The sequence below is a fragment of the Papaver somniferum genome, chromosome 4, assembly GCF_003573695.1.
Source record: "Papaver somniferum cultivar HN1 chromosome 4, ASM357369v1, whole genome shotgun sequence".
Lineage (NCBI taxonomy): Eukaryota > Viridiplantae > Streptophyta > Magnoliopsida > Ranunculales > Papaveraceae > Papaver > Papaver somniferum.
The window spans coordinates 38051393-38067379 of NC_039361.1; the positions used below are offsets into that span (position 1 = coordinate 38051393).

General features: G+C 40.3%; 1 protein-coding gene and 1 long non-coding RNA gene across 2 annotated transcripts; both read right to left on the reverse strand.

Annotated features, from left to right (window-relative positions):
* Positions 1–11914: 11914 nt before the first annotated feature.
* LOC113273747 (dynamin-related protein 5A-like) lies at positions 11915–14559 on the reverse strand. The gene is made up of 5 exons (XM_026523370.1): positions 14399–14559; positions 13474–13563; positions 12621–12740; positions 12334–12481; positions 11915–12057 (listed from the first exon to the last, which is right to left on the reverse strand). Coding segments are annotated over exons 1-5 (387 nt in total). The 5' UTR covers positions 14426–14559; the 3' UTR covers positions 11915–12055.
* A 254-nt stretch (positions 14560–14813) lies between these two features.
* On the reverse strand, positions 14814–15928 carry LOC113273748. Its single transcript, XR_003322585.1, has 3 exons — positions 15873–15928; positions 15709–15743; positions 14814–15276 (listed from the first exon to the last, which is right to left on the reverse strand). It is a non-coding gene; the product is annotated as an uncharacterized LOC113273748 (long non-coding RNA).
* Between the last annotated feature and the right edge of the window lie 59 nt (positions 15929–15987).

The window sequence follows — 15987 nt, forward strand, 5'->3', positions numbered from 1 at the left end:
TGACCGCGATGGTTAAAGTGGATGGAATCCGTTTAACTTGCCTAGTTTTGCAAGAAATAAAAAAAGTGGCCTAGAAATGAAAGTGAGGGTCCAGACCAAGCCTACTTCTGCATATAATCCTTTCTTTTTCGATCAAAAGTATTATGTGAAATTTTCTTTCCTCTTCCTCTACCCATATCCCATAGGTACAGGTACAACGTTTGAATCAATAGAGAACCTTTTCTTCTGTATGAATCGATATTATTACATTCCAATTCCTTCCCGATATCTCCCAAGGAAAATACCGAATTGGATCCCAAATTGACGGGTTAGTGTGGGCTTATCCATGCGTTTATGCACTCTTCAAATAGAAATCCATTATCTGAAAGATCCTGGATTTCGTGCTTTGGTGGGTCGTTCGAGATCCTTTCGATGACCTATGTTGTGTTGAAGGGATATCTATATGATTGATCCAATCGATTGCGTAAGGCCCGCGGTAGCAACAAAACCGGGGAAGGTATACAAAAAAGACAGTTATTTTCTGTTCTATTAGTATTGGTTAGTGATCCGGGCTCGGTGAATCCTTTAATTTCTTCCGCGATGAACTGTTGGCATTAGTCCTACATTTTTTCTCTGTGGACCAAGGAGAAAGGGTCCCTCAGTGGGAAGAGGATTGTACCATGAGAGAAGCAAGGAGTTCAACCTGTTTCAAATATACAACATGGATTCTGGCAATGCAATGTAGTTGGACCCTCATGTCGATCCGAACGAATCGGACTCAATCAACTAGACAGTCATACAGACAGTCAGACTCAATCTTAAGAAAAGTATATCAAAGAGTTATATCTCAATTTCTCAATTCAATCTGCAATCAAACAAATAGTAATTTGCGAGCCCGATTGAATATATGAAATAACTTGGACGGTATGAAAAACCAATATCCAAGTGTCAATCAATTCAATCAACAACCATAAGTTGGATTCATAATTGATTTAACTTACGTACAACCTGTGATATTTCAATTATATAGAAAATATAATGCGGAAAAGAAATAACACAGACACCAGAAATTTTGTTAACGAGGAAACTGCAAATGCAGAAAAACCCCGGGACCTAGTCCAGATTTGAACACCACATTGTATTATGCCTCTATAGACACTAGCCTTCTCCAAGTTAACGTCGGACTGGAATGTAGTTGAGCCCTAACCAATCTCACACCGATCATGGTACAGTCGCTTTCCTTATGCCTCTGAATCTCAGAAGGACTCTGCACACTTTATTCCCTTAGCTCCCACAACTAAGAGTTGCTATAACGCAAAGTCGAAGACTTGATAAACCAATCTGTCTCACACAGAAAAGTTTATTGAATAGATAAATCTATCTCCCTCAAATATACCCATGAGTTTTGATCGGTCTTTTGATAAATCAAGGTGAACAGGAACCAATTGATATGCCGGACTTATATTCCCGAATAACATCCTAGAAATATCAATCACCTCACAATAATCTTAATCGTATGGTAGCGAAACAAAATATTGTAGAATCACAAACGATAAGACGAAGATGTTTGTGACTACTTTTGATCTTGCCTATCGGAGATTAAATCTCGAGCAAATCTTAGAGAAGATAGTACTCAATCACGATAGAAAACAGCAAGATTAGAACACGCAACTACAGAGAAAATAGTTGGTTCTGGCTTCACAATCCCGATGAAGTCTTCAAGTCGTTAACCTATAGGGTTTTAGAAAAACCTAAGGTTAAAGGAGAATCGACTCTAGTCGCAACTAGTATCACACAGGAGGTGTGGGGATTAGGTTTTCCAGTTGCTAGAGTTCTCCCTTACATAGTCTTCAAATCAGGGTTTGCAATCAATGTTACAATATTCATTGTTAGATGCAAACCTGATTAGACTCAAGATAATATCTTTCAACCGTTAGATCGAACTTAGATTGTTACACACAAATGAAATGTGACTTTATTTAGATAAGAGTAACCGTACCTAAACGTGTACATCTTTGTTGGCTCAATAATAGTTAACCGAAGTTAGCCGTATGAACACTTTCATACTAGCCTTATTCATCTTCACCATAACTAGTTCAAATGACTCAAATGAAACTAGTTCTAGAGTTGTTTAATTGTTTATATTCTCATATAATTATACAAGACACAATTGAAGCAAAATCGATTTTGATTCACTCAAATCAATTCATGAACATTATAGCCACGGTTTGCAAAAGATTGCATTCCTTATTATATAAATGTATTAGTTCATGAACAAACCGATTTTAGAACATAACCCACTCAAGTATGCAAACGGGTATGCATACCTAAGTAGCCGGACTTGGACTGTGTTCGCTAGTATGCAAATGGGTACGCATACTGTCGTGCACTTCCAAGTTTCAGTTGAATCCAGTACAAGTACTGGTACGCATATGATAGTACTTGGACTTCAGCTGACTTTGCTAGTATGCGTACTAGTATGCATACTTTAGTTCTCGGACTTTACCTGACCTTGCCAGTACGCATACGGGTATGCATACTACATTCCGGTCTTGGATCAACACATATGAAATTACGCATACTGTGTACATAATCCAATTATGGTTAAGTGTTCTAAATTCTCATTTCAATCAGTGAAACATTCATAGAAGACGACAATAGCTTTCTCACCAAACTATTAGCTTCAAAGCGATTTTCAAGTGATCGAATGATACGAAACATTTCGAGTCTACATCAAATGACTGTCTCACACAAATCATGTAAGATGTTACCAGGCGATTTTCACATGATCATCTTTTGACTTTCGTCAAGAATATAAGATGAACTTGGTTAAGGCAAAAGCTTACCAACACATATTTCTAGAAATACATAAGCGAGTTAAATTTAGCTCGAAATATCAAATGTGTATAATCGAAGTCTATATAGCTATACGACTTTTGTCTTAAATAGGTGATAGAGTAGATAGACTTTTGAGTGATAGATGAGTTCAAGTCTCCACATACCTTTTGTTGATGAAGTTCCAAAAGCTCCCCTTAGTAGTTCTTCGTCTTCAATCGATGAACGCCGTGAAGTCTAATGCTCAACTACACTTTCTATCCTAATCCGAGACTTAGCTATAAGCAGACTAGAAATCAAGACTTATAGTTTTGGAAACTAAACTTGACAACAAGCAACGCTTGCGAGTTCGACCGAGCAGTGCTCTAACAATCTCCCCCTTTGTCAATTTTAGTGACAAAACTATCAATACATATGGAATACAAAATAAACAAACTTTGTAGCTCTCAATCCAAATGCTTGATTTCCTTGGTTCTTCAATATTACTCGAAATCTTCGTCACTTCCAAGTACTCCAGTAAAGATACGTAGCTATAACAATGAGAAAACAGTATCTCTCAATCATTGTTATACAGTGTCATAATATTATCACACAGCATCAAAGTCCAATTGTATCACAACTTTTGCAACAATACTATGGTGATATGTATCACTCCCCCTTAGATAATACTTCATCTCACATGAAAACCACTCCCCCTTACATAATGATCCGTAAACTATATGTATTTGTAGTGTGAACTACACACTAATTCTCCCCCTTTTTGTCAATATAAATTGGCAAAGGTACGAAAACTAGTGGGATCATAATGAAATTCTCATAGAGATAATTCATGACTAAAAGAGAACATATCAACTTTGTTTCGATGGTTTCACATAGTTGAAACTAGTGTATTCATCAAGGAGTTTATAAAGATACAAGAAAACTCCTACAAAGATTTGGAAATGAAGCACAAGTTCAATTAAGAACTCTTCCCCCCCATAAAATGTCATTCCCGAAAGATCAACAAGAGCGACTTACTTTCACAAGAAAATAATGATATCTTTGGACATTAACAAATCACATGACAAATGAATTTGTATCCAATATACTCAATTAAATTAACCACAACAAAACCCATGACTAATTTAATCGGAAATGCTCAACATAAGAGAACTTATGGAGCCACACATTACTTTCACATGGAAGTGGATCATGGAAAGACCAATACTACGGAATATTCAAAGATTCATTCTATTTTTCATCAATATTTGCATAAAGAAATATAATAGACTTAATCTTTGCCATCAAAAGTTCATCTTCTCTACATCAATATTTGCATAATGACATAATAGGCTTAATTTTTGACATATATGGGACAATCATAGTTCACGGACGCAAACACACATATCCCATAACAAGTTGCAATATATAAAACCATAAATATTAATACTGCAAAATCATCTTCCAAATAAACTTTAGAATTTAAATAAATAAATCTAATATTGTAAGATGAAAATCGTTGGCAATAGCTATGTGTACTCACAATAATTTCTATCCCAAACCCAAGTTATCCTTCTTAAAACACAAGAATAAATTCTCATGAGAAGGTTCGTAGACATTAAGGCCTGTAAAAATTTTTTTATCGTCCCCGAACTCCTTGTCGTCAACATCCATGGGCACATAAGGTTCATGAAGAAAGGAGTCAATTCCAACAAACCTTGTAGACCGATGCCGAACCAGGGCCTTATGAATTTCAAGAGTCCTCAAAACTATAGCCTTTATTTGCTGACTTGTGAAGATCTTCATCTGATGAATCAGTCTCAGAAGGATCATCTTCAGAGATGCCAACACTTTTACTTTTATCAAGTAATTTAGTGTTCTTTTGTGCTTTGAAAGAAATATCCTTTCCAGATTTGGATACATGCTCATGATCAAATATCTTTAACTTCCCAACGAGAATATTTTCGGAAAGCGCATCAAGGTTATTTCCTTCAACGATGGCATGTTTCTTAGAATCGTATCTGGATGGCAATGATATGAGAATTTTCATCACAATGTCCTTTCAGGAATAGTCTTACCCAACGCAAAAGATGCATTAACAATTTCCGACAATTTTTGATTAAACTCATCAAATGAATCTTCATCTGCCATACGAAGGTTTTCCCATTCAGAATTTAGGTTTTGAAGTTGTTGATGGTGGTTTTTAGTTCAGGGTTAAAATTGTAAAACCTCGTATTTAATATGCCGTCACTCTGCAAAGAGACAGACCCATGTAAAGTGACGAGTGTTCAACCTCTCCACTGGCGCATTTATTGAGAAATTCAATATATCCGCATGAAATTTATCCAGAATGGTGCACGTAGCAACAATCCCAGATATTCTGTAAATTTTGGAACCTTGCCCGTATTATTCAGTTAATATAAGTTTCTTTGAATGCTTTCTGTGCTGTGTTCCCCAGCTGAACCCTTAATATGATATGGCATGACAATTTGTGTTCACTCGCAGCAGAGTAGCACAAATTTCCAAGTATCCAGATTAGGGTCCTTGCATAAAGTACTCAATCGGAAAGCATACTTCTCACAGGCAATAAACTTAAAGAACTCTGTGTCAACACATAGAATTCAATCAATTTTGTGATAATTAGGGTTACGCCCTGTGCAGTATATTAGACCTCGTCGGTTGAAAATAAGCCTAGGCGAAGTAGGCAATTAATCCTCCATGGATTAGTAGGTGCAAAATCCTACCCAGAATCAGAAAACAAGGAATAAAAGGAGCCGTGGAATAGGAGCAGCAATAAAGGGAGGTGTGGCCATGCCATAGGCCAGCCGGCCCCACTTGCAAGTGGCCACACCCCATGTTGCTGGACCGACCCCTATTTCCCATCGACCAATCAGGTCGCCTTAAACCCGCCACACGCACATGAGTTGTGGCTAGGACCATACTTGCCGGCACTATTTCCCATCGACCAATCAGGTCGCTTTAAATCCGCCACACACACACTAGAAGTGTGGCCACGTCCACGTTTTGTCGGCCCCCTTTTCTATTGACCAATCAGGTCGCTCTAAACCTGCCACAGTATTAAAAGAGGCAAAATTACGCCAGATGGTCATAATGCCAAATTGGCTTTCCATAGCGCGCCAACATGCTAATTGGCATGCCAAACGTGCCATTCCGCTCCGACATGCTAGTGACATGCCGAACATGCCATGCCGCGCCAATACGCTAATTGGCGTGCCAAACATGCCACTTTTCCGCAATAGCATGCCGAACGTGTCAGCATGCCATAAATAGCGCGCCAACATGCTAACCCACTTCTTGTTCGTGGCCAAACAACATAACATATTCCAATTAGGGTATTCCAAACACGGCTCTGCCTTAGTGGCATTAGTCAAAACCCTAATTTTCAGTCGTGGCCCAATTACGCCATTTTGGCCCTACAACATGCCACGAGCCATGTGGGACCCGACAAACCCTAAAAATGGCGCCATTCTATAATCACCCGTGGCCATACTTGCGCCTGTGGTTATTCCCATATTATGCCCTACCATAATTCCTTTAATGTGGCCATGGCACCGATTGCATAAAGCGCCACCGTGCCGCGGCCATGCCACACGCGCTAATTAGGGTTTCGATATGCCAAACCCTAATTTAGCTAAAGTTTCCATGCCAACTAGGTAAAGTAATTCTCCTAAGGCCTTAAGTTTGATATAACAACAGGGCCAATGTTGCCGGAGCCATATTTGGGTCTAACACCAATATGCCAAAATAGCTGCCACGGCTACGCCAGGCGCCACTATGCCACTGGCATGCCGCTATATGCCACTACACCATTGGCATGTGCCAATGACGCCACTGTGCTACCATCAAGCGCCAACAGAATGTGGCCATAATCCATGGCCACCCTTTCTCATGAGTTACGATCTCAGTCGTCCAAATTCGCCACAGAATTGACAGGCCTGTGGTAAGTTTTGGGCGACCAACTAAGATAAGCCTAATAGCATCACATGCTATTCTCCTGCGGAAAGTCTCCTGACTTTGACTTGCCACACATAGCAATCTGCTACATGTTTTCCATGAAAACACTCGAGACATCAAATATGTCACAAACTGAGGGATGCTCATCAGGGTATTGGTCTGGCGGTTTATAACGTGCGGCGTGCAACACGCCCATTATAAGAAAGTGTCAGAAAGCAGGGCAGTTAGTGGCGGTAAGAAGTAGTGGGTGTAAACTAACCAGTTTCCTCCATGGTGGGAACATGGTCTCTGGCATTTACACATAACCCCACTTCTTCATTACTCAAACACTCCCACTTTCTACGAGATCAGGTGCGTTCAATATGACTTGTATAAATAAGTTTTACCTATTTCAACCAAACAACAAGTTTTGGTGAGAACAACAACACAGTATCCAGAAAAATACCAAAGAACTGATAGCTTTCATTCCGCAAGCCAGTTCCAAATTCTGATACAAGTCATAAAATAACCACACCTTCAGAATTAACCATTCTGGTATCAACACCTTCTTCGCTTCCCTCCCTAAGACCAACCCTTCTCCTTCACTTTGTGACCGAAGCAAGACTGGAACGACCATTTCTTGGTTTAGGCCAGGATTGTACAGATTGATCTCTCGAATCTAAAGTAATCTCGTGCAGTGCATTTTTTTTAGGTTTGTTTCTCATCCACACACCCAAATTTACCAAAATCAGCAGAAACAATTTTTACCCATAAAACAGAAGCCTAGCTTCCTTTTCACAGGTATTCCCTTCAAATACGGTTTCTAAGATATCCCACGCATCTTTAGACCAAGTGCATGTAGTCACATGGTGATGAAGATCTGGGGTAATGGCATGGATGATAGCATTCAATTCATCATAATTTTGCTTTGCAGCAAGAATCTCAACAGCATCATAATCACCGATATCCCTTGGAACAATTACATCACTTACTGTAACAACCGGAGAAAAATATTAACAATTGTTTGTGGGTGAAAACTGTTTCTGCCGATTTTTGTAATCTTGTGTGTGTGGGTGAGAAACAAATCTAAACCCAAAACAATGTACTGCACGGGAGTACTTTTGATTCGAGAGATCAATCTGTACAATCCTGGACTAAACCAAGAAATGGTCGTTCTAGGCTTTCTTCGGTCACAAAGTGAAGGAGAAGGGTTGGTCTTAGGGAGGGAAGCGAAGAAAATGTTGAGACCAGAATAGTTGATTCTGGAAGTGTGGGCGTTTTTGTGACTTGTATCAGAAAATTGAACTGGTGAGCTGAATGGAAATCTACCAGGTGATTTCTGGATGTGTATTGTTCTCCTGACCAAAACTTGTCGTTTGGTGGAAATAGGTGAAACCTATTTATACAAGTCGTAATAAAACGTACCCTGGCCTCGTAAGAAGTGGAAGCGGTTGAGTGGTGGAAAAGTGGTAACGGGTAACGCCTGGAATTGATGTTTCCATAATGAAGATGCGTTTCACCACTTATTTCTTGCCATAACTAACCGCATCACTCTTATGACACTTTCTTGTAACAGGCGTATTGCACGCCGTACGCTGTAAACCGCCAGACCAATACCCTGATGAGCATCCCCCAGTTTGTGACATGTTTTGATATCTTGAGTGTTTTCATTGGAAAACGTGTAGCATGTTGTTATGTGTGGCAAGTTAAGATAGAGAGGCTTGACGGTTCAGTGACGACCTTCGACGGCCGAGATTTTGCATCTCAAGAGGAAGGGTAGCCGTTGATCGCGGATACCTTCCGTTTGGCGGCCAGTGACGTGTCCGTGGTGTTGGCATGGCTTGCGCATGCCTTTGGCGTTGCCAAATTAGGGTTTGACACAAACCGTGGAATTTGGCATTGCGGACAGAAGTTGCCATAGGCTTGGCGGCGAACTTGTACGGCTGAGATCCGCACCTCAGGAGGAAGGGAAGCCATTGATTATGGTTACCTTCCGTTGGTGGCCAGAGGCGTGGTAGTGTGGCTGGCATGGCTTGCACATGATTTATGGAATGCGCGTGCGACATGTGTGCCTGGCATGTGCATCTGGTAAGCGCGTCTGGTAAGCGCGTCTGGCATGCGCGTCTGGCAAGCGCGTCTGGCAAGCGCGTCTGGCATGCGCGTCTGGCAAGCGCGTCTGGCATGCGTGTCTGGCATGCGCGTCTGGTAAGCGCGTCTGGTAAGCGCGTCTGACATGCGTGCCTGGCATGTGCGGCATGCACTAGCGGCATGCTGACGTTTTTTTTGGAAGCTAGCGCCTTTTCGGGAAGCTGGCGTGTTTTGGGAAGCCAACTTAGTATGGCGACCTTTTTGAGGCCGTGGAAAGTTTTGGAGCAACCCGATTGGTTGAGGGGAAGTGGGGAAAGCATGCTAGGGCGTGGACATACTTCCAACGCGCGGTGGCAGATTTGAAGCGACCTGATTAGTCGACGGAAAGAGGGTCGGCATGCTAGGGCGCGGCCGCACTTTTGGCGCATTTTGGCGGATTCAGTTGCCTAGCTTGTTTAAGCATGGTTTCGACCAACGGGGTCCAGTATACTGCACGGGGCACGAAACCCTAATTTGAAAATTAGTTGGGTTTATGAGTTCTTTGCGAGTTATCACAATAATTAGCTGGATTTTGTATGCTGCCATACAAAATCTTTATCTACAGAATGCAATGCGCTTTCTGTTTGAGCATTTCGTGCAATGGCCTTAACTTTGGTACCTGGAGGTTCATGCTACTCCTCTGTGAGTGAACATCAATCCGTCATGCCATATCGATTAAGGGTTCTGCTGGGGAACATAGCACAGGAAAGTACTCAGTGAGTCTCGTATTGGCGAGGTGCCGAAATTTACAGAGTGTTATGGATAAAAGTGTATTGAGCGGCTCAATAAATATGTCGGTGGCCAGGTTAGTACTTGCAGCACCGCTTCCTTGCAGAGTGATGTCACAGCTGATGCAAGGTTTTACGATTTTAACCCTAAGCTAAAAACCACCATCAATATTGAGTCCCCTGCTTAGCACGTAACAGTGGCATTGTTGTGGGGTAAGCATGAGATGGTGACAAGCGAGAGCAAAATCGAGAGAGCAACATGTGAAGAGATCGCCAAGGAAATTTAACTAACCTTTAGTGGAGGCATGAGAAATCTGTGATCCTTGTACTGGCGGATTTTGCATAGATTCATCTTGGTCATGGGTCGTTAATACCGCTAGCTCGAAGTAGCGGATGGGCGGCTAGCTGAAGTAACGGATGGCGTGGATAGCTTGGACATGGCTTGGCTTGGACGCGGCTCGGCTTGGCGCGGCTCGGACGCGGTTTGGCTTGGACACGGCTTGGACGCGGTTTTGCTTGGTTTCGCCGTGGCGTTGCCTGGCTTGGCGCAGAACGGAGTTGTTGGCTTCAGTCCCATGGAGCAATGGTAACTGGTTTCGGAATTTCGGCTACCAAACGGTGATGATGGCGTTACTTACTTGATCACAGGGAGGGCGTAAAACGGCGCTCCGTGGTCAAAGCCCTCCACTGTTGAGGATTTTGCACGTCTCAACACTAATGGGAAAGGTGTGTTGAGGCAGTATGCCTGGTGACACAGTAGTGAGTGTTGAGGAATTTGCACGTCTCAACACTACTAGGAAAGGTGTGTTGAGGCAGTATGCCTGGCAACACACTAGTGAGTGTTGATAAATTTGCACGTCTCAACACTACTAGGAAAGGTGTGTTGAGGCAGTATGCCTGACAACACAGTAGTGAGTGTTGAGGAATTGCACGTCTCAACGCTACTGGGAAAGGTGTGTTGAGGCAGTATGCCTGGCAACACAGTAGTGAGTGTTGAGGAATTGCACGTCTCAACACTACTGGGAAAGGTGTGTTGAGGCAGTATGCCTGGCAACACAGTAGTGAGTGTTGAGGAATTGCACGTCTCAACACTACTAGGAAAGGTGTGTTGAGGCAGTATGCCTGGAAACACAGTAGTGAGTGTTGAGGAATTTGCACGTCTCAATACTACTAGGAAAGGTGTGTTGAGGCAGTATGCCTGGCAACACATTAGTGAGTGTTGAGGAATTGCACGTCTCAACACTACTAGGAAGGGTGTGTTGAGGCAGTATACCTGGCAACACAATAGTGAGTGTTGAGGAATTTTTACGTCTCAACACTACTAGGAAAGGTGTGTTGAGGCAGTATGCCTAGCAACACAGTAGTGAGTGTTGATGAATTGCACGTATCAACACTACTAGGAATGGTGTGTTGAGGAAGTATGAATGGCAACACAATAGTGAGTGTTGAGGAATTTGCACGTCTCAACACTACTAGGAAAGGTGTGTTGAGGCAGTATGCCTGGCAACTCAGTAGTGAGTGTTGAGGAATTGCACGTCTCAACACTACTAGGAAATGTGTGTTGAGGCAGTATGCCTGGCAACACAGTAGTGAGTGTTGAGGAATTGCACGTCTCAGCACTACTAGGAAAGGTGTATTGAGGCAGTATGCCTGGCAACACAATAGTGAGTGTCGAGGAATTTGCACGCCTCAACACTCCTAGGAAAGGTGTGTTGAGGCAGTATGCCTGGCAACACAGTAGTGAGTATTGAGGAATTGCACGTCTCAACACTACTAAGAAAGGTGTTTTGAGGCAGTATGTCTGGCAACATAGTACACTAGTGGAAAACAGATGTTCCGCGACCGTCAGGACAAGTCATATATACGAGTTATATGACCATTTCCAACCGTCTCTGTTGGGGTCTCTGATAAAGCGCCGTTGTTTGGTACGACCCTTAGCCGTGGGTCTCAAATAACGACGGATTTTAAGGGTTACGAGGTACAGACCCTTAGCCGTGAGTCTCAGATTTAAATTATAATATAAAAAAAATATAAATTCAGACTTGCTGAAATGCCTGAATGGATAAATCTGAAATAATATGACTGGAACTCAAAGTTAAGTCAAATAAAACTCAAAAAAAGTCAAGTCAAAGTCAAGTAAAATGGAACTCAAATGAAATCCAAATTTAAACTCAAACTTGAGAATTCCACATTCATTCACTTTATCCATTTGGTTTAAAATTACACAAAAAAGATGAAATTTTGGCTCAATACAAAACATGTCCAAGCTAGGTAGCTAATAAGTTCTAACAACAAGATGCTAAACTAATAGACAATAAGCTAAAAACAACATGTTAAACAACAAAACGATAAGCTCCTCCGATGACGATGAACTTAGCCAATACTTCATAAATGATATCAAGTAGAGCATCCATGTGTTGTGTCCCTGGTTCACATACGACAAAGAACGTCGTTCCTGCAACATACACCAACCACCAATACCATAAATGTAATGTTCAAGGTATAAGGATCATGTAAACAACAGTTGGCTCATTAGTCAAAATTAATATCTGTAGCTGACAGGGAAATCGAAGGCAGATACAAAGAAATGGGTTGAATCCTTTGGAAACTCATGTGTTTTTATTTTTTGTAAGTAACGACATCACAGGGGAACAGATAGATCATTCTAAGGCAACAGATAAAACTCAAAATCAAATCACAAAAGGAGGTTCAAGTTTTGTTGTCAACTCACATGTGTGGGCAGGGGCAGCTACATTCCAATCTACCAGAAAGTAACACCAGCTACATTCCAATCTACCAGCTACATACATGCCGTCAAGATGTTCTTTGTAAATTCCATCATAAAGATGACAAATCTCCATAATCAGGTACAGTTTACCCTGCAAAAAACCACAAGTAGTGGATTAGGCCAAAAGACGACAAATCTCCATAACTGAGTGCATGTTTTCTCATAAGTGCATATTGAAGACTAAAGACAATAGGCTCTGAATTGAAGACTGAGATTTAAGGTAGACTTACTCCACCATCAAAAGCAACAGGCTTGCCAAAACGACTCAATTCCGCCTCTAGTTCAGCAATACTTTTATTAATTATCGACTGGAGGCCTGGGATGCGAGACTTGATTACAGTTCCCAAGTGCTGCAAAATCGACCATTATGCATCAGTTTGACTATGAAATAAACCAAAGCTCATAGATAACCAAGTATAATTTTAGGAACAGCCAGAAAACACGAGTTTTCGCATTGCCAATCTTTATAAATTGCAACCTAGGTCACATATAACAAACCCCTGATATTAAAAATGTACGTTAAGATGAGGATGGTCTAAATCTAGACAACGAGATTTACAAGTTAAATAGAGTATACACAATCAAAAGAGACACTCTGACATTTTAAATAAATTTGGGAGACAACCCATTTAACATGAAGAATTCCTAGCTTATCATCAGTACCCAATGGAATTTATTTTGCATTTGAAATAAAAACCATCCATCCCAAGCCGTAACAGCCATCATATTCTATAGATACATTCGCAGTATTCCGCATTTTAAAGACAAACAAGGAACCAATCCACAAGCTACGATACTCCTACCCTATACCACTTGAATATCATTGCAGTAGTTTGCCAAAATAGGACTAATCAATCTACCATATAGAAATTTAAAAGATAATCCTAGCTACCAGTTTGGACTAGCTAGTCATACCACGTTCAATCTGGCACGATATCATTCTCAAATTCTAGTCTTCTAGTCGTTGATTATACATGAATCCCATAAACTAATTAATTCCAATTTATATATAAAAAAATGCATTTATAAGATATCACGTGGCAGTATAAATATAGACCCAATAGTTGGCAGAATACATGTTACCATATCCAGGACCGACATAGCCTTGGTTAGGATACATGTTAGGATCTTGAGCAGCTGAAACATATCCATAGCCTCCATTGTTTTTGTCCACTGTAAACCACAAAAGCACACAGGTTACATCGCCAACAATTCCAAACGAAGGCTTAACATGATCAATTAAAAACCCAATTTTAGCATCAACCCCTGACTACTATAACCCAATTTGAGCAACAATACCAAGATGCATGTTCTTGTCAAAAGACGGTTCTAACAACACAAAAGTAATGACAAGAAAACCACACATCAAGGATGTATCAGTACTTTGTATAATATGTAATACTGTTGTGCCTGCTTCCTACTTTTACGAACCAAAACTCAAGAATCGTGACCCATCCCTAAAACCAAAACCGAATGCACTTAGGCAAGAAAGAGCATTTGATTACAGATATTAAACCAACAGACAAACATTCTTTGTTGAAAGTATACTTGTGCTCTGTTATAAGCATACATTAGACTCCCAAAACACTAGCTATGGAAACTCCTGCAGTACCCTGTAAAAATATATTACAAAGTCAGATCAAAGATGAATTAAGGATCAAAGATACCAAAGCTAACACGAGGACACCCCCAACAGCTGCAGAACCAAACTCTATACATGTGGTCTCCCAACATACTACTAATCCACTCAGGTTCTTTCCACATTTTGGAGTTTATTAGATGGAATCCAATGATTCACACCATATATACATCAACAAGGTTTATAAAATCTATACCCTGCAAAGTCACTTGCAAACCATAAATATCTGACAAAGCTCAGTAATATCAACAGACCCCAACAGAACCAAAGTGACCAATCACAGTTTGGAACAAGGTGGCCAACAAAAAACCCACCATTAACACTATGAATACTAGAACAAGGTGGAACATGTGTTTCGTAATTATTTACCTTTGTCGTGAGAACAGTTTGGACCATGCATATGCATTATAAAGTTGATAGTTCGAAACCCGGAACATCTCCGTCAGCTTGCCATAATAAATGACCATCACTTATGGCTTGGGAGTTTTCTTTACCATACACATCAAACCATGAATGTCTTACACAAAACGAAAAGCTTCCTGCACAAGATCAGATAACAAAATTCAGATAGAGAACCGAGTAGTTTTTTCCACGCAAATACTTGGACTATGGAACTAATTTCTCCACATACCTGCCAAAGTTCAATCTCATTAGTCAGGTATGTCTTCTGGTCCTTGTATTTGTTACATTTGCAAGAGGTTTCTATTATGTCGCAAAGCCTACAGAATTCATGTTCTCTTGTGCTTCTTACAAAACTGGAAGACTCGGTGTGCAGTCATCATTACAATAGAGAGAAATATTACACTCAAACTCATCAAGACTGAAAAATCAAAAATGCCTAAGAGATAAAAAGCGGTTGAAAGGAGGTAAACCTAATTAAAATATCAGATGGCTTACCGCGTAGAATGCTTCTAGTTTAGTGTTGTTACGGAGAATTTCGAGAACCATTCTGTAGGCCTCTAACCACAGAGTAACAAGCTCGCGGTCAGATATATCCTTTCCCTTCTCTCCACCAATATAGCTCAGCATCAAGTCTTCAGGCCTCTTATCCGCTTCCAAGTCATCAATGTCTAGAGCTTCTTCTAAAGCCTCTGCCTGGGTCTTTGCATTCTCAACTTTCTCAGTTGAAAGATGCAAAAATGGTTTGATCACCTCTTCCAGAGAACCAACATTAACTTGTTGGCATACAATCTGGTACTGAATCAGTCCGTTCTTTGCAAACCGACCTCTCCTCATATCATACTTGTCTACAAGAAAATTACTTTGAAAGATTAACAAAGTAACACAAAAACCTAGTCAACTTGGATTAAAAATCATCATTCTAAGTCATATTGGAACTAAGAATAACATCATATGTAATCAAATACTAATATACGTACAACCACTGAAGTATTCATTTTATAACTATCATGTTGTTAAAACAGAAATCTCGTTACATTTGACATCAACCAAAATAAAATTACTTCGAAGAAAACAGAACGTGCTTGTACATTAACATCACCAAACCAGTAATCCTTTCACATGAATTGAGACAAAATCAGTTAAAATTAAACATATTACTTCATTACCTAGACCCTAATACATGATCAGTAGACTAAATCTAAACAAACAAACCCCAACTTCAGTATCATGAAAACAACTAACATCACCCAAATACCAAAATCAGATAAAACTTTTACCTGATGAAGATGTTCCTATAACTTAAGTTGTCTGACTGAAATCAAACAATAAATAACCGAAATCAAACAAATACAAATAATGGTTAAAACCCAATGAAGACAGCCAACTAAAAAGAAAATCAAGTTGAAAGAAAAGAAAAAAAAATAAAACTCAAATTTTGCACCTGATGAAATTTGTAAAATCAAACCCTAATAACCGCACCAAATTGAGAAATCAACCTGAAATCAACCAATAATCGAAAAAAGCTTAACACCCAACGAAGAGAATCAACCAAATCA

What these genes read in the sequence shown, in the direction of transcription:
- LOC113273747 (XM_026523370.1), bottom strand. Translation starts at nt 14,425, where the DNA reads ATGGTCCAAACTGTTCTCACGACAAAG. An exon ending in CTATGTCGGTCCTGGATATG is followed by an intron (nt 12,741 to 13,473) that starts GTAACATGTATT and finishes TCGATTTTGCAG; the next exon opens with CACTTGGGAACTGTAATCAA. An exon ending in CTGTTGCTTTTGATGGTGGA is followed by an intron (nt 12,482 to 12,620) that starts GTAAGTCTACCT and finishes GGTTTTTTGCAG; the next exon opens with GGTAAACTGTACCTGATTAT.